General features: G+C 43.4%; 1 protein-coding gene across 1 annotated transcript in view; it reads right to left on the bottom strand.

The window, feature by feature from the left end:
* Positions 1 to 19,416, bottom strand: part of grm7 (glutamate metabotropic receptor 7) — a 222,415-nt gene that overhangs the window by 87,445 nt on the left and 115,554 nt on the right. The window contains exons 3-4 of the mRNA XM_070901851.1: positions 17,977 to 18,112; positions 17,103 to 17,257 (exon numbers count right to left, since the gene is read on the bottom strand). Of these exons, the coding sequence (XP_070757952.1) occupies positions 17,103 to 17,257; positions 17,977 to 18,112 (291 nt within the window). The remainder of the gene's footprint in view (positions 1 to 17,102; positions 17,258 to 17,976; positions 18,113 to 19,416) is intronic.

The following is a 19,416-nucleotide window of genomic DNA, read 5'->3' as shown; positions in this document are numbered from 1 at the left end:
ATGAACATTTCAGAGGACTGAAAAGAAACTGAGCTCTGGATCAGCAGAAATAGCTCTAAACACATAACCTCTGCACAAATCACAATGGGCTCAGAAATGTAGAAGGTGGTGTGGAGGTTTCTAATCACATAAGTAAATTAAGAGATTATGGTTAACTATGACGAGAGACACAACTCAGAGCAAGAAACAAGTCGAGCCTTCAACAAATAACACAAACGATAAAATCATCAAAACAACAAGATCAGTCTGAAACTACAAAACCAGGTCTAACGTGGCCCCCCACACTGGAGGCTGGATTAGCTTTAACTTCATGCTGCAATGATTCTTCTATCCAACACAGCAAAATACATCCGCAACTCTTTCCTTTACTGGACGTCACGTCATGAGTTATGACCAAAGTGTTTCTGGGACAGGAGTTAAAGAAGAGCCCGAACAGTAATGAAGGACTCCTGACTCCTGATCCATGTTTGGTCTGGTTGGTAGCTTCGTCTCGTCCGCTCCATCATTCAGATCCTCACAGTCAGAACAGGAGTTATAAGGAGAGGAGTCCTTTATCTGAAGACCTGCACCTAATCACCCCCCTATTCTCTCTGTAAGTATTGTCCTCAAATGACAGGCAGCCGAGCGTCTCTCTCTGTCACTCAGACTGCTGAGACGTCCTTGACACCCTGTGATGATGTCACTGACGCATACATTTGAATAATTTCTGACAGGCTAAAATTAGGATGTTGACCTCTATAAGTTTCCCTGCATGGAGCTCCAAGTGAGCAGAGGTCTGTGAGGGAGGTGGTGGTGATGGGGGTTAAAGGCAGACATAAAAGGGAAGGATAGAATAGAGGACAAGAGAATAAAACTTGAAAGGACTCCATTACAGTGAGACCTAATTCATAATTCACTCAGTGATGTGATCTCGCTGTGAGACGGGCTGATAGCCTTTAGCACAGAGTGACTCTGGGAGAGGAGATATTGAGCTGCCTCCCCCTGCCAGCTCCAGATATTTTATCTGAGGGCATCTCGAGCGGACAGCTCTCATGGCCTGCGCCGATGTTTCCTAACAAACCGAGCGAGTCAGCGGCTTCCAACCCCCCACAGCCCCGTCGGAGGAGCTCAAGCCCCCCTTCACCAACACCAGCCATGATGCTCGGAACGAGTTCATTTCAGTCCATTTAAACTAGCTGTAATGATTTAAAGTCATCATCCATTACCTTTAGATAACTGTTCATTCATTACTTTAGCTATCCACTTCAAGCATTTAGCATTTAGCTAACAGTTTTAACCATTCAGTTTACTTCTTCTCGCAGTATTTGAAACGTGCATTCGTTACTTTTAGCCATGTATTTATCCATTAGCTTTAGCTAACTAGTTTTCACACACCCTCAATCACATCACACACTGTTAATGTTCAGTCAGTATCATCATCAGCACTAATGGAGGATTTTCTGCTCACTGTAGCTTCCTTCTGAGTGGAGCTTCAGTGCAACAGAAAGGCAGCGTGGATGTCAGATGTAGGGCAGCCATGATGGCTACCTCTCAAGATACTCTGACTCACGTGATTTTCTGTCTCTACGGGCTGAGAGGGACAGCTGTGCTGCTACCATCTATTTAGAGAATTTGTTTTTTGAGACGATGTAAACAGAAAAACTGATAGAGTGGGATACATGAAGGCTTATGCTTCAAATAACCTTAAACAGCAGGAGCACTGATGTGATTTTCACTCCTAAAGTTACTGTTCTTACTTACTGAACAGTCTTGGTGCATTTACTCTCCATGAGTTCTTCAACCGGCGTATTCTCTCCTCAAAGCTACATAGAACAAATGAATAGACATTAAATTGTGTCTGACTGAAGGGCAGATTATTCCTGCGGCATCTCCTCGCAGCTTGAAAGGAAGCTAAATTAGAAATGTCCTTGTAATTACTCTTTGGAAAGGAGCATTAGTGCAACTGTGTGCAGAGCATACATTGGAAAAAGTGGGGATTCAACAATAATTGCATCTGGATGTAACCTCAAGGGCAAACACGGTGTTTGATCTTAATTTATATGAATCCCTGATGGGACTTAGCCTACTTTATGGAGCATATAATGTCAGATCTTCAGGTCCTGAGGAGAAGCTGCAGTACCACTGAATACAATAACAGCCACCCCCACTACTGTTTGATAAACACAAAGAGTAGACTGTTTTATTGATGTGCTGCTCAGTAAAACAGCCCTTCTCCTGTTTAGTTATTCAGATTTCCCTACTGCCTGCATCAGAGAGGCTTCATGTTTGTGTCGGCATCCTTAGAATTGACTCATGCTTGTGTTTGCAACGTGCACAACCCTTATACTGAGCACCCACCAGCTAGACTCTTACCCAGCCTCCACCCGGCTTTCCCTGAACATAACCAAACCTTAACAGTAAGTGTGTTTCCATCCACCTGATTTTCAATTTGTGCATCAAAAACATGTTCCCTCTTGTCTGATGTGGGGAAGTTGGTGCCTGGATAAAAACCAAATGGCAACAGACTTAAATCCCTTCCAACTTCATTAAGTTTTGAAGTTTCCTTCAGTGTCCCAGTGATCCAGTGATAGTTGTTTCACTTAAAAGGCAGTGTGTCGTTGTGTAGAGCGCTGCGTTCATCACGGCAGCGCAGATCGAAAGAGAAGGAGAAAAGGTTTGATGCCAGATATCTGTGCAGAAAACGAAGGTTAGTGACTTCACCTCTCTGACTTTGTTTTGTAGTTCTTGTTCACTGAAAAATGTCAAACACTTTCTGGGTCAGGGGTTTCAGTGGCAGAGCGACGACTGCAAGACCAGAGTCTGAGATTTTCAGGGTCTGCTGCGGTTGGTGCAGCACAGCCACACTGTCACTGTTTGTGACAACAAGGTTAGAGCACATTGTGTTTTAGTTCTGAAGCAATGCAGCGTGAGAGCAGGTAGCAGTTTACCTCCAGCTGACGCAGAGCTGGAAACGAAAATCTCAACAGGTCGCTGATTTTAACCGAGAGCCGGACAAAGTGTTGATGTAAATATGACACAACAGTGAGAAATAACATAGTTGATAGTAAACACCAAACGAAAGGCTCTGAGCTCAGGTGGGAAACATTACATGACGTTATACTTCACATAAAGTACATCTTACAGGAGAAACATGGAAAAAGAGGCTGGACGCTGATGAAAATATACATTATATTTCCACATCCACCACATCTCTCTCTCACAGTTAAGCTTTACAAACACCTGTGAGCGCTTGGTCGACATTCTTTGCCCTGGGTTTTGGCTTGCAGGCGGTTACTGCCTCCCCTGTGGTTGGTGGAGGTTGTAACTACAACCTGAGAAGACTGCAGGCGAGACTGAGGGCAGGAAAATACTGAAACTAAAGGACAGTGATCTTTGTATAATGTTTATCTCTTATAAGATCTCTATCAATGAATATAATTATTAGACTATCATTAATGTGGAAAGCCTGACCACTTTCACAATAATTATTTGCTGGATCAACATAAATACATAAATGCAGGAAAAGGTATTCACATGTTTTCATCTTTTTTTCTCTCTTTGATTTGATAAGTGTTCCTCAACTAGTTTGAACCACAGCAGCCAATCAGGAGAGAGGATTTTATAGCTGACCTGTGTTGTGGATGCTCCTCTGCTTTGCCTTTACATTGCATGTCTACATGAACAGCTGATGAACACTTTTATTAAGACACACTCACCTGAAAGTCTTTCCTACAGCTGCCATTACATCACAACCTGATGTTTCAGACACATCACATTTGAGTGACACAGAGAGGAGCACATAAACCCATCTCCACCTGTTATTTCAAAGGTCTCATATCCAGACAAAATCCACATGAGACTGAGGACACATGCACTGTATGTGTCTCCCAACACAGCTTAGTGAAGCTGTTTGGTGAAGAAAACACCAGAAGAAGAAGAATTTCAGGATTCAATCCGTCTGAATGTTTGCCTTTCCACTGAGCTTTAGATGTGAGACATGAAGTGACTCTAGAAGTTACACTCTTACATCTCATAAAGATGAACATTGATTGATTTGTAACAAACAGACAAGAAGATGGAGGAGAGGAGAGGCAGCATACATACTGTACAGGGTTAGCATCAGGTCTGAAGTCAGACGTGCGTCTGCAGTGAAGCTGCCACTCTGACCCTGTGATTGCAACAACTAATCAGACTGTAATTTGCAGCGGAACATTTCCTGGCAGACGTCAGGTAATTGCAGCACATGCATAATGAAGAAGCCTTTGAAGAGAACCAGGGGGAGTTTCCTCTGAACTCTCTGCTGCTGAGCGATTGATTGAATGTAGCTGAGCTTAAATCTCTCTCTCTCACACACACACACACACACACACATCGTCTGCCTTTTAATGACGCCATTAATCGGCATCCCTCCCCGACTCCTCTTCAGCTCTGTCTCTTCTGTCAAGAGGGCTGTTCATGCTTTTAATTGGGACACAAACAACAACAAATGGTGACTTTAAAGCTTTGCTCTTCGATGCCGCATTGATGCTTTGACTGAAACTCTGTTGACAACCATTTCTTTTTTTAGAGAGAAAGGTGTGTTCAAGCCGGGAGGAACCAAACAAAGTTCACTTTTAAAGCTTTTCTGTGGTTTAGTGTGACACATCAGAACACAGCGACGTTAAAGTTCATACGAGAAATAATGAAGTGGAAAACAAATACAATTGGATAAATGTCAGTGATTATTCCCTGCTCCATCCTCCAGGAGTCACTCAGGGAGATCCACTGACTATTAGCACATCTGGATGGCAGCGAACATCCAAAATCTTTATCTGAGACGTTTTGTTCTGATACAGAAAACATGTCTCAACTAAAATAAGGCAACAAAGAGGATTTCAGTCCTTCTTAAGAGTCTCATGCTAGCAGCTCTGTGAAGCTGTATGTAGAGGTCCAAAACACTTTGAAGAAGAACTTTATTGGCAGACTGACTTAGACACAGCAGTGCTTTGAGCTAAATGCTAACATCTGCATGCTAACATCCTCACAATGACAATGCTACCATGCTGATGTTTAGCAGGTATAATATATGATAATCCATTATTAATCCCTCAGCGGAGACATTTGCAATGTTATAGCAGCATCAAATCAAGATTTAATAAATAAAAACGATAACGACCGCTATAAAAAACTATAGGAACAGTTATAAAAAGCACCAACTATAATTTAGACCTGATGATGGCGCTAGATGAAGAGTTATTACAGTTCATCCTGAGGGGACCATGAAGGTCAGAACCACATCTCATCGCAGTCCATCCAGCAGCTGAGGTCTAATAAACATGTTACAGTGAGGAAGTCACGGAGACACCCGACATGCTGCCAAGTGTAACAGGTTATTTCTGCTGGTGACACACCATCAACATTTTACCTTTGGAGTCAGCACTTTGAGTGTTTTAGATGACTTCCTATTTGTGGAGGTCTGACTCGAACTGGTGACCTTCCAACATAATTTTTCGCTCCCTGTCCTCCTCTTTCTTGTGTTTTTTTTTTACTGCTGCACCTAATGAAGTAAAACAACTTCAAGCGACGCTTCAGACTTGGAAAGGCAAAGTGTAGTTTCTCCCAGAAGAGAAGACCTTGTGAGGCGAGGTCACTCCTGGGCAGCAGCGATGTTCGGCTGGCGTGAGGCGGCGGTCCTGGAATAGGTTGTGACGTGTGTGCAGTTATCACTGCTGTGTAGCGACCTGCTCTGTTAGCTCTCTCACCTCCGGGCCAGAGGGCACTGTTAAACCACCTCCATGTCATCATAACCTCTGTGTGTGTGCGTCTCATCAGGTCCCTGCTAAAACACGATGCTTGCTGTGGCTAGCTTCGTCAGTCGCCATCTGGTGCTCATTGGCCGGTGTCTGAAGCCAACCTGTTTCCATTCTGCTGTCCAGCTCCACGCTCTGCAACCCAAAACTAACATGTAATGGTTTGAGCTAATGCAGGGTGTAACGTGCGTTTGGGGGGCGCTGCCCTTTAGCAGGAATTCAAAACACAACATTAGCAGGCAGGGTTGTTGTTCTCTGGCTGATGCTGACCTCTGAGCAGTTGTAGCAGAGCGGTTATAAAGACTTTTCTGATGCGTGTGAAAGACGTGGGCAGAAGACACTATTTGTGTTTATGTCAAGAAGATATCTGTATTCAGATTTATGCCAGAAGTGTTGGAAATCGTTACCTGCTGCCATTTTACTCGTGAGCGTGAGCTCAGTTCTACAACATAACGGAATATTTTAACCATGTGACTGAATTAAACCGAGTCTAAATAAAAGCTATAACTGTAGCTGTTACTCGTCTGGGTGGAGCTAACAAACCACGTCAGTCGGAGTTGCTTTGGGACATATGTGTGTTACTGTATGTGTAGTCTCTATAGCAGACCCTCTCCACACAGGTCCGCCTCAACCCATCGTCGTCCTGGGACAGAAGATAAAAACGCTCTGGCTTGTTTGTATTTCTTTAAACCAATCACAACCGTCTTGGGCGGCGCTGAGCCCAGGATGCAGCGACTGTGCCCCTGCAAAATAGTGTGTGGGGAGGCGAGCCCCGGCATTAAACTGGTTAAATCCCCGCTAAAGAAAACGCTGCATAAAATAGTAAATGATGTATGAGGTGATTTTCCAACTTGTACTGTTAAAAAAGAACAGAACTGGATCGTCGGTGTCCTGGAGGTGAAGCCTCTACTTCAGCTCTGGAGGAGCTCACTGGACCCGTTAAAACCACCGAAAACAGTAACGCACAGTTAGCTGAGGGGGGGCGCAGCAGCCCACGTCTGCTGAGCCAGACTAGTGTATGTGTTTCCCTGTACTGTTTGTCCCCTTTCTCCTCTCCTGCTCAGCTCTGCCCAGGTGTGCTACATGATTAACCAATGAGGTGCACCTGGCCTGGGCATGATGTGCTGAAAAGATCCCAAGCAGCATCAGAGGGGAGGGGCTCCTGGCGCGGGGACTGCTGGTCTTTGACTTTGTGCCTTTAGGTAGTCTTGATTCAGTGTCTTGGTTGTTTGTATGTATTTGTGTCGTACATGGCTTTGGTTGTTTTAAAGGTGTTTCTCTGTGGTTGACTGGGTCAGTGGGAGTGTTTGTTCGTCCCGTGGGGCCGCCTCAGGGTGGGACGTAACCGGAGGAGGCTCAAACTAATGTAAAGTTGGTCTGACGTGTCAAAAAGATATTAACCAAACTCTGTAATAACTATATATACAGCATCATTGTTATTATTATTTTTATCTTATATTATTGTTTGGTATTTTATTGCATTTTATTTTTTATTATTTAAATCTTTTTTCCTCCTGAACTGTTTTAATCCTGGTTCACCATGTAAAGCACTTTGTGCTATATATAAAAGTGCTATATGAATACAGTTTCTTCTTCTTATTATTATTATATTGTTATTAATAATTAGGAGAATCTGGGGAGTGTTGTTCGGTGTAGTTGTTCAATAGTTGTACCCCCGCTGCACACATCAGTCAGTGAGCTCACAGGAAGTGCCAGTTTACCCAGCATGACTTGCTGACAGTCTTAAGTGAATCTCAAATGCTCTTTCAGTTTCTGATCACTAAACCTTAAATCATCCATCAATACTAAACACACATTATCTCAGACTGAATACCATCACTCCGACTCACAGTTTCTAAATGAATCTATGTGTTGATGTGTGCAGCTGCTGTTTCACGATACGACGAATGTGAACATCATAATGAATCTAAGGAAGTCTTCGCTGAAGGCTCCTCTTGCTCATTGAAGTGTGCAGCTAGCATTTCTTCAAACACTCCCAGAGGCAGAAGCTGTAATCATCGGTAAGCACCAGCATGCCCCAGTGCTCCTGGTGTGAGCTTGAGTGTAGATGAGAGGCTGTGGTGTGTGTGTGTGTGTGGTCAGCAGTGTGTGTGTTTAAATGATCAAACCCTATTCATGAAAGAATATAGTGAATTGAGGAGACAGAGAGTGTCAGGTGGAGGAGGCAGCTGTGCTAACATGGGATACTCCACTTTGTTGAGAGTGCAGCGTTCATGTTGATGCACTGTGGGGGGGTGAGATTGTGTGTGTGTGTGTGTGTCTCCTGACTATGAATGTATAAATGCCTCTTCTTCTCTCTGTGTTTAGCCCTCAGTAAAGTCTGAGCTCCACCTTGTTGTCTCAGTGTGTCTCAGTGTGACAGCAGCTGCTGTCATGAACCTGATTTACGTTGATTTTGTCGACATATAGTTAAAATGCAGCAGCCTGTTGCTGGTCAATGCAGTAATCATCATTTGTGTTAACAGAACAACTTCATGTTGAATTCAGCTGCATTAAAACACAGTGATGGTGACCTGAACGCAGGTTTAACACTCAGCAGAGTGACAGACAACTTTCTGCGCCCTCTAATCTGCGTTGATCCCAATACAGGCATTAACCTGCATTTATGGGCGGGTTAGAGACACTGGCCTGTGACTGGAGAGCCGGGCTCTCAGTGAAGCTTCACTGAATTAATAACGTCACGACCATAAAATAATGATTTTTTTATAAATTTTATAATTTAATAATGATTCTGTCCGGCTGCAGGGATCACATTAACATTACAAAGGAAACATGAGGCGTTAGGGAACTGGGTGTTGAGACAAAGATGACTGTTGGACAGAAAAGTAAAAATGAGTCAATGCTTTAACATAAGACAATTTTAAAATTCTGAATGCAAACCATGATAGAAAACAGCACCAAACCTGTTCAATGTGTTTCATTTCCCTCATTTACCATTTTCCTTTCCTTTCTCTTGCTGGTTGTCTGCACTGCACTGATAATGGCCTCTCCTGGAGGGTTCTAGTCCAAGTTGTCATTGTATTGAGAAGAAGAAAAACGCAACAGGAAGGTGATTCATAGAATTACCAAAGCAGGTTTAAAACACAGTTTACTTGGATTTGGGTGTCTTCAGTTGTCCCTTATTTCACGATTCAAATAAAAACAACAATTTTCTGTCAGTATGACGTTGACCTAATCAACTTCTTCTTCAATGCTGACTCATTTTAAGACGGGTGGAGTGCACAGTCCTGTAAAACATGTATTTCATAACTGCTTCTGCTGCATTTGATCAGATAAACACAGATCCACACAGCTGATGTATTTATACCTGATACACAGACATTTCTCAGTACATAGTATTAAAGAGAAGGTGGTGAGGCGAGAGTTGTGATCCAAAGATCCAAACGTTGCACAGAGGTTTTGTGAAGTGTTTGGGGGAATCTAAAGTGGGTGCATATTTTTGTTCAGACAGCATTTGGTGCTGCAGGGTACGTGATTTATCTCTCAGGGTATGTGGTGCATGTGTTGCAGCATACAGAGCACTTGGAGTGGTGGGGGAATACACACAAAGGGGCACAAAGTGAAGGTATCACAGCGCCTGCCACCACGAGCCATGTCGCTCCCATTCACAGAGTGTTAGTCAAATGTTTTAAGAGGTTGTAGCGGTGTCTTTAAAATGAAAATAGAACTCACTCGCGGGCATTTTACCATCTTCCCTCATTTTATTTTTAACATAAACACTGTATCTGGAGGTGGAAGCCTGATCTGTAACACCTAGGAGATTTCTTTTCTTAGCAGGGTGCTAATGAAAGAGCCGGCGGAAACATTTCCACCCACGGCTCATTGAATGGAAAGACTCGAAGGCAGAAGTGCTCCTTCTGCTCCTTCAGGCTCAGCTAACACCGGCTGTAGGTCAGAGTTCATTTGAACTGCACAGCTAATATGTGCTTTGCAAACACGTATCATACGTGTCATGCTTGCACTGTTGGGTGGGTGTGTTTGCTCAGGGGCAGTTAAAGGCTACAGGGACTATATGAAAAGTGAGAGAAATCTAGTATCTTCAGCAGCTCAGGGGTTTTATTTCTCACTCAAGACTTGACTGTAGTCTCATGGGCGAGTCACAGGAAGAGTCCAGTCCTCTGTCTGTTTACAGCACAGAGCTGCTATCTGTATCTGTTCATGTCACAAAGGCTGGCAACAAAATAACATACTCTTTTCACCAAGTACCTCAGTAAATCCAGTAATAAAGCGCAGCATGTATTTAAAACACCCATCAACTGTAAGCAAAGCCAGGTGACTCCTAGAACTGCTACCTGAAAGATATCATCTGTCGTGGGACTGACACAGCGATGCTCCCCGCAGCAGAAATGAGATCTTGAACTCATACTGACAATCTGTGTTTTCTGGGATAAAATGTTTCCTGGTAGGACACAGCTCTTCTCTGCTGGACAGAATAGTCCAGAAAGTACAAAACAACAAGTAGCCAAACAAACAGAAGCCATGAGGGGTCACAGCCAAAGCTGGAGCAAAGCTCCGACTCTAATGGCCAAAATTACAACTAACTGCCAAGGGCTCAAGTAACAGCCAAAAGTGCTGCTGGGGCCACAGCCAGTAAACAAGTGAAAAAAGTCAATTACAGGCCCTTATTTAGCCGTGCCTTGAGTGGAGAAAACAATTGGAAAAAGTCATTTAATGCCCTTGTCTGAGATAAGACTAATCCTTAGTTTGAAAAGAAAACAGAGGCTTGTGAGGTGACAGTGGTTTCACACAGTGATTGAGAGGAGACATGTGGAAGCACAAAAACAAGTGATAAAAAGTTCAGTAAAGCTTCCGCTGAGGCTTCCCTTCATGAAGGAAACGAAGCCCCATCATCACCTTCTGTGGAAATATAATATCATATATAAATATTTAAAAAACAGTCCACTTATTATGCTGGTAAGACATATGAAGAGTGCCATCACACTCTGCCTCCTAACAGGGCTGGATTTACATTTTGGGTCCCTCGTACCTGGTGCTCACCTGTCCCCCTCAGAGAATATCATTGGTATTAATGAGGTTTCTGATTTTTATGGAATCAGTCATCTACCTTGGTGTTCCATGAGCCTCTCACTGGATCAGCCATTTACTCCAGAACTGTATTCAAATATCGTTTTGAGGTAACTTTACTGGAGTATTTCCATTTTCTGCTACTTGCGCTCCACAACAGTTCAGAGGGAAATGTTGTCCTTTCAACTTGAGTTACTTACAGATTATTATGAACAGTTTTAGAGTCACTGCAGTTTCAGCACCTCCTAGTGGCTGTTCCTGATCGTTAGCTCACGTCATGTGACAGTGGGTTACTGTCCGTCCTGTAAGTTTACCTTTGCTAGCACCAGCTACGTTTCATGTTAGCTCATTAGCTAAATGTATATGTCAGTAATCTGGAGATTAAAGCGCTCTGTCGACGTTAAATGGATATTGTTTCAGTATTTAGACATTGGTCAGCCCACTGTCCAATGTGAGACAGTCAAAGTAACTAATGAACGTGGACAAACGTGTACACTGTCTGTGGAGGACGGTACAAGCACATAAGCTCCAACTCTTATCCAGCTGCAACATTAAAATGTTACTTACTGCATCCATAATAATGATAATCTGTTAGTGTAATAATACAACACACTCTGCATGGTGAGCAGGCTCCGTTTGATACTGTAGTGAATGTGATAAAAGAGGTCATCGGAGAGAAATATACACGTCATTTTACCTCTTCGATCTAAATATAATTTTATACTGTAGCTAAAGCCATCACAGGCCGCTGAGTTGTATCAGCAAATGGAAGACGTACTAAAAAGAGAAAAGGTCAACACTTTCTCCAACTACCCAGAGGAGACTGCAGTGAAGGAGCAGAGGAAGGTAAAATAACGAGAACGAGGGTGGTTGAACAAGTGACAGTTAAATGTACGGAAAGAAAGAAAGATGTAATGATAGAGGCAGACAGAAAGGAAAGAAGATAAAAACTTTGGTGTGAAGTAGGAGAAGGGATGCTTAGCATGATCAGTGTCAGAGGCTAAGCGTCTCCTCCTCCCATCTCTTTGCCGTTTGTCAGATTAGTGTTCAGTCTCACACCAGTGCCACGAGAATCCATGGTGACGGGCTGCCAGAGCGTTCCCACTGAAGTAGAGGAGTACTCCAGGAAATAGCCACACAGGGCTGCAAGTGGAGGGAAAAGTTACACAGTACTGAAGCTTCACCAACAATTATTATTATTATTATTATTTCACACTGTGGGGAATGTTCTATAGAATCATACGTCGTCCGATACAACGGATGATATCACTCCTGTCACAAAGAGGTGATCACTCTGCTTTCAGGAGGCCGTGACCATCCAGACAAAGCCCCCCCCCCACCCCCCCCACATCACTGTTTGCAGCTGTGATGTAAACACAACAGACTTGTTGAAGTAGCTCTCTCCTGGAAACGGCGGGTAAACTAGTTACACAACATTCTGCAGTTTTCAGTTTGTCGGCCTCCGTCATGCTTAAAGCACAGAGCAGCTCTGTAGCAATAATACATGTGAATCCCTCACTGGCTGTCCTGGATACCACGACTCCTCCAACACACTTGTGAATGCATCAGCAGCATCAAGCTCCATTCAGAGATGTTGACTGCAGAGGCGGCGGCGTGTGTGATAAATAATCTCTAATTATGAAGTAAGAATGGGAGCTATTTGTATGATTGCTGTATATAATTTTGTCATTGGGTTATTGGTTATATACTGCTGTTTCCTGAACAGTGCATAGACAAACTACTGTGCTTTCTAAGCAAACAGACGGTGAGACACCTGCACAGAGGACATTTTAAAGTATGTACATTTTTAAATATGCAGCTACATTAAGCAGCTGGTTAGCTTAGCTTAGCATAAAGACTTGAAACGTGGGGGGAACAGCTAGTCTGGCTCTGTCTAAAGGAAACAGAATCCACCTCCCAGCAGCTCTAAAGCTGATTAACATCTTATATCTGGTTTGTTTAATCTGGACAAAAACAACAATTTGTGGTTTTATGGGGGGGTTGTTCCTCAACTCAGAGCAACTCACCTATTCCTGTGGAATCGGCTCCCAGTTTGGGTCCGGGAGGCAGACACACTCTCTACTTTTAAGAGGAGGCTTAAAACTTTGCTTTTTGATAACGCTTATAGTTAAGGGCTGGCTCAGGCCTGCCTGGACCAGCCCCCTAGTTATGCTGCTATAGGCCTACACTGCTGGGGGACTTCCCATGATGCACTGAGCTTTCCTCCTCTCCCTCTTCATCTTTGCACATTCATCACAGTCCAATGCATGTTACTAACTTTATTTCTTCCCCGGAGTTTCTTTGTGCTTTGTCGACTCGTAGGTCGCTGTGGATCGTGGTCCTGGTACGCCTGGGTGCTGCTGCCATGGGCCTGCCTGACTCTCATCACTACAGTTATTATGTTTAGTCGTAGTTCTGTCACTATTAAAGCTCCTATTATTAATCTCAGCTAACATTACAGCTACTTCTACTGTTAAGTGCTGCCATACATCTTTGCCTACCTATCTGTCTGTCTGTCTGTCTATCTGTGTCTCTATGTCTACCTCTCTGTCTCTGTCTCTGTCTCTCTCTCTCTCTCTCTCTCTCTCTCTCTCTCCCTAAAACCCAACCGGTCAAAGCAGATGACCGCCCACCTAGAGTCTGGTTCTGCTCGAGGTTTCTGCCTCTTAAAAGGAAGTTTTTCCTCGCCACTGTCGCCAAAGTGCTTGCTCATGGTGGGAACTGTTGGGTCTCTGTAATAACATTATAAAGAGTCGGTCTAGACCTGCTCTATTTTGTAAAGTGTCATGAGATGACTTTGTTGTGATTTGGCGCTATATAAATAAAATTGAATTGAATTGAATATTAAACCCTCAAAGTTTCACGTTCCATGATTCTAAAGGATGACGCGGTGGCTGAGAACCACCTGACACCAAAAACTTGGTATGTTTATGGAACAGATGCTCTGCACAGTTTGAAATAATGCCGTCATATAATAAAGGCGCGAACTCCTCGGTTGTGTTCAGTCCAGTGGTTTAGTAGTTCCTCAGCAGCCTGACATTAAAATCCTGAGATTTGTGGATTAGGGGGCGTATTTGACTCTGGGAAGTGGATCCATCTCAGCTGGAGGCTGCAGCCTCAGCAGGCGTCCTCTTCCTCAGGGGGAAACTTCCCACCGCCGGCAGCCTCGTCATCAACTCCTTCTCCACCTTTCTCCCCTCGTCTCTGGCTTCCTCTCTCTTGTCCTTCCTGGATCTTTTCTCTGTCTCTCTTTTGTCTCCCCATGTTTTTCCCTTTCACTTTCATTCTCCATCTCACATTTTCTATCTTTCTATCGCTCCCTCTCTTGGGTTCAGTCTCAGCAATTAACAGCTAGTGTAGCAGCGCTGTGTGCAGACCAGCAGCTCACAAGTTGGATATATTTTCTGAGGTCTGAAAGGGAACGTGACCTTTTCAGTTTGGATCAAAACCACAAACCTCACATGAGATTTGAAGTGAGATTTTGATTTATTTATAATCACATGCAATCCAGTGTGATACGGCAGGCTGGATTGTAAAGGTTTTTTTTCCCTTTGCTCCTTATTTTTGACACGTATGTGATGTCTCACACGGTTACAAGTGAAGCAGAAGAGGTGCGCACCGAAGACTGATGTCTGGATAAATGAGGAGTTTGTCCTTCCGCTCGCTGCATACATTTCCATACTGCTAACCTGTTGCAGGTTCCCAGACTCCTTCACCTCCTCATCGCTGTTACAGACTGACAACCAGTGTGGCATGTGAGCTCTGATATCAGCCTCTAAGATCAGACTCGGAGACAGTAACAAAAACAAAGTGTGTCTTTCCCACTCTCTGTCTTTGAGGACTGACCCGAGGCTTACTGTCTGTTTCAAAATATGCAGCACAAGAACATAAAGTATGAAAATAATACGGTTCTATTATTGAGACACTTTAAGCTGACCTCGACAGGCGGTCTTTGTAACCACTAGACACGTCAAACCAAACTGAAGCTATAAAAATGTTTCAGCTTCCCGCACTGTAACTTTCCCTCTCTTGAAAACATATTGATCCATGTGAGATTTAAGACAACAATCTAATACATCTAATATCATTATTATGCACAACAATAATCCATAAATTACATGACTGTCCATATCAAACACAAGTAGAGAATCAGGCCTGCTGATATGATGGACTAAGACCACCAACTCCAGATCCTGGACTTCTGTTGGAAGAACATATAGTCTGATATTCTGTGACTTTAAAATTAAAAAGCAAACAGCAGGACCAAAGAAAGGGTGGAAGAAGTGTGATGCAAACATTTCTGGGCTCGTCCTGTACTATTTCCATGTTGGCGATGATTGTTGGAGTAATAATGAAAATATTTGGAATACAAGTCCTGAATAGACTGATGGCTCAGGATGAAAATCTCCTTAAAACACTTTTGGCTGCAGAAAATGGACTGAAACTGTCAATGAAATAAAGTGTATGGAGGAAATGACCTTTACCTCAAGACTTTGGTATTAATTATATGTAAAATATTACTACTTTTATATATAACCCATTTCACGTGTCATTGAAGAACCTGTTCTAAGTGTTGTGCAGCCCATGTCAGCCCAATAAAAATACAGTTACAAAAGAGGAAATCTGCAGCACAATGTCATGGGAAGGTCCTGCTTCAGGACCTGATCTCAAGTCTGTCTGAAGAAAGTCATTGTGTAAGAAAGATGTAGTTTTAAGACCTTCCTGCAGCTTTGTGCTGACACGGTGCTTTTGTATAAATGAAAACCTGTTTAAAATCATCATACAACCTATGTGGCCAGGTAATACTGTAGCAAAGAAAAAGTGAAGAGAGAAACCGTCCTACAGGTTACCCGGGCCATGACTCTCATCATAAAGCCAGATTCCTCTCCCTCCCACCTTTTAGTCCCTCTGATTGAATGGGTCTGCTGCCCTCATACCTGAGTTACCCAGTCTGCCCGTCACAGCCCAGTATTCTCTCCTGCCGTCTTTATGCCCAGAAAACGGCCATTTCCATAAATCATATGTCAGAAACGAGGGGACAAAAGGTATCACAGAGCACATCGAAGGGGACAATGTTTATTATCACCACCAACGGCCCTGAAAGGCAGATCCAAGGTCACACACTGAGCTCCTCTTCTAGTTTGCATCTTGATATAGCTCCTGGCAGGGATTGTGTTTTAGAAAGTGCACCGCATGTCTGTGAAATGCGTTTTTTAGGAGAAGAAAAGGGCAGAAATTGACGTTACAACAAAACGCTGGCAGTAGGATCACCGAGGCTTTCATATGATTTTGATTCCAGAAAAGAAAATCAGATTTGGCTGCTTCCTATTAAGCTCCTCACTGTTGTAGTTGTGTATCAAGAAAAAAAGAACAAAGGATTCACATTTTATTTGCAGTCAAGATCTTCATCTTAACAGAACTGGCACAACAAACGCAGCTTTATATCCTTGTCAACATCTTGTTTGATTCGACAGCTGTTGTCTGTAGTGACTAAACACTGCATCTTAATCTAAATGCCGTCATTAGCATGAATAAGGCAGTCAGTGCCATTCTCTGATCTGCAGGGTGGGCCTTATGGTCTCACATGAGACAGTATCTTGTAAATCCTCACTTTTCTTAGGCACCTTAAAGGAAGAGCTCGACATTTTAGGGAAATACATTATTCACTCTGTGAGTTAGATAAGAAAATGAACAGCGCTCTCATGTCTGGACAGTAATAAAGCTGGAGCTAGCAGGTGGTTAGCTTAGCTTAGCACGCAGACTGGAAACAGGGTGTAACAGCTAGCTTGCCTCTTTTTGTACAGATTAAACAAACATGTTATATTATAACATGTTGGTCAGTGAGCTTTAGAGGTGCTGGGAGGTGGAGTCTGTTACCTGTGGACAGGTAACCAGCTGCTGGCTGCTGCTGTACAGACATGAGACTGGCGTCAATCTGAACATGTGATGACGCACGGTGACCGTCTGAGGACAGACACCACACCTGTGGACTGACTGAGATACTGACTTACAGCAGATACAGTGGTGCTGATGGTGCTGCTCCGGCAGGATGATGATGATGATGAAGATGATAATATATAGTCATCATCTAAATAGTTCTGTGCAATTTTGTGTCACAGGAAACCAAGAAATAGGAAAGAGTGAATGTTCTCACTGATGGCTGACAATCAGGCCAGAGGAAGACGTGTAAACTGTCAGCTCCAGAGATCGACCGAAGACAGGAACGAAGGCAGGTGGTTCAGTCCTATCTACTGACATGAGATGACAAAGATTTGTAAATGAACGTACCGCTGATGGTGGCTCTCTTCGGCAGGATAGTGACGGCTCCGACCGCAGCGTCCTCCAGCTGGTGGATGGGGCTGTTCTTGGCCCCCCAGCTGTCTGAGCCGATCCACAGGAAGTGACCGACCTGGTCTGCACGCTTACTGGCATCCAGGATACCCCTGGATTCAAACATACACCGTCACTGAGTCACGTGCAGCGTAAACATGTGTGTGTGTCTATGACAGCAGTCATATTCAGAACCATGTGTGCAGGCATGGAACTGAACATACATCTGACACACCAGAATCACTGGGTTCAAATTTCACCCAGTTTGGGTCAATATTCTAATGTCCTGATGCCATACTGGGTTGACTGCTCCCAGTAACCAGGGGTGACTTTGACCCAGTGTCAGACGCAGCGAGCGAGTTTTACCTTAAAACTGTCACAAATCTGTTGTCAGTCGCTCAAAACAATGTGAATGAAACTGTAAAGGATACACATATTCATCAATTAGAGATAGTGACATGCCTGTTTTAAGAACTAGAGTAGATTATAACCGATATTCTAGTTTACAGTAATAACTCTGTCGCCGGGTCAAAACGAGCCCTTGTCCTGGGTGGTTTTCTGTCTATGTGTAAAGTTATAAAAGTATTGTGTTGGTGCTTTATTGACCCAAATTGGGTTCATTTTGACCCACTGATTTTTAGTGTGTAGCATTAATGACACCGACAGTGCTTCAAAAAAACAAACCAAACAAAAAAACACAGCTGTGTTTTAATTTCTTGGGAAATGTACCTCATCCTTTGTAATTAAATGAACATCAAAACAGCTGGATACCATCGTTCATTAGGTTCATTATACCTGACCTTAACTTCCAACAATGAAGTGTGTTATTTACCTGATGTCCTCATCAGAGGCGAACAGGATGACTGCTCTGGCGTACCGAGTGTCCAGCAGCAGACGGATGATTTTATCAAAGTCGGAGGGTTTGTGGTCATGAGGGATCTTCAGTGACTGAGCTATACAGATTCCACCTGAGGACACAGAAACAAAGGGCAACAATAAGTCACCGTCTCTCTTCCTGAACTTGTGCATCTCCTTTTGAAATGGGAAAAGCGTGTTATTCATTGATTTCATTGTTAAAGAGTTTAACCTTTAAGAAACATCCTTAAAAGAGTTCTTCGAAGAGTTCGTCCAAAAGGTTGAAAGTAGTAAAAGTTACTGCAATTGAAGAAAAAGAAGGAAAATGCAGCAGAGCACACCAGAGGAAAGAGCGCTCTGCTCTTCTCTCTCTGCTGCCTGACATTTCATGAAACCACCATTTCTGCACACACTCGTCTGAAAAGAGGCTGCGGGAGCTGCAGCCTGAGACATCGCTAGTTTCAATAAATGTCACTCAACTGCACAAGAAAGTGTGCAGCTTTTTTAGAAGTGTTTTCTCTGCTCAACGTGCCCCAGCACTCAGAATGACATCACATGCCTCCGTACAACATGTGATGTAAAGGATTTCAGAATCTGTTACATATAATCTACAAAACCTTTCTTTTCTGTTGAGTGCTGGGCTCAGCTGCTCCAACAACAAAACCCACAATCCTCTGCTCCATGAAATCAGTTACACATCAGTTATAAATCTCCAAGAGGCGGTCCGCCTGCACGAGGCCGACAGTTAGCTTTGTACTCTCTGATGTTTCCTGACCGTCTTTCAGATTGTTATTAAATGATGTTTTTCTTCTGATGACGCTTCATGACAATCCTCCAACAGTTGTTGAGAAATCTGAGTCTGGACCAAAGTGGTGGACCGACAGACTGACAGTCATCCATAGAGACAAACTAAAAACATTTAATTTTCAATTTTGCCACATTTAAATCTCATGACCGCTTCATAACGATGCAAATCAAACTTCTGACCCACTCGCTAACTGTTTGCAACACCCACTTCTGCCAATGACATTTGGCTCACGCAGGATCTTATGAAAAGTAGCGTGAGGACTTTGCACAAAGAGTTTGGCCTTTAAGGCGGCTGCTTTCATTGAAGCGAGACGAGAGCAATGCCAGTCAGAGGTTCTCAGTCCTCCTAGAATCACAAATTAGATAAGATATTATGCCACTTACAAAGGGCACTTGGGGACAGGCAGTGCCAGCTTTGGTACATCAGTCCTCATACTGGACCTCGCAGACTGGGGATGGATGAGGGCTCATTTGCACCACAACTCGGTTTGCATACATTCTATTAGTGAATGTGATCCAAACTATTCTTAGCTCACCCTCCCATCGAGTGTGGTGCACTGCAGTATCTTCATCTAAGTCTTGATACAGAATGTGTAAATAATGCAATCTA

Source organism: Enoplosus armatus, chromosome 3 (genome assembly GCF_043641665.1).
Source record: "Enoplosus armatus isolate fEnoArm2 chromosome 3, fEnoArm2.hap1, whole genome shotgun sequence".
Lineage (NCBI taxonomy): Eukaryota > Metazoa > Chordata > Actinopteri > Centrarchiformes > Enoplosidae > Enoplosus > Enoplosus armatus.
The sequence above is the reverse complement of the archived record's forward strand: the minus strand, read 5'-3'. Positions and strand labels throughout refer to the sequence as shown.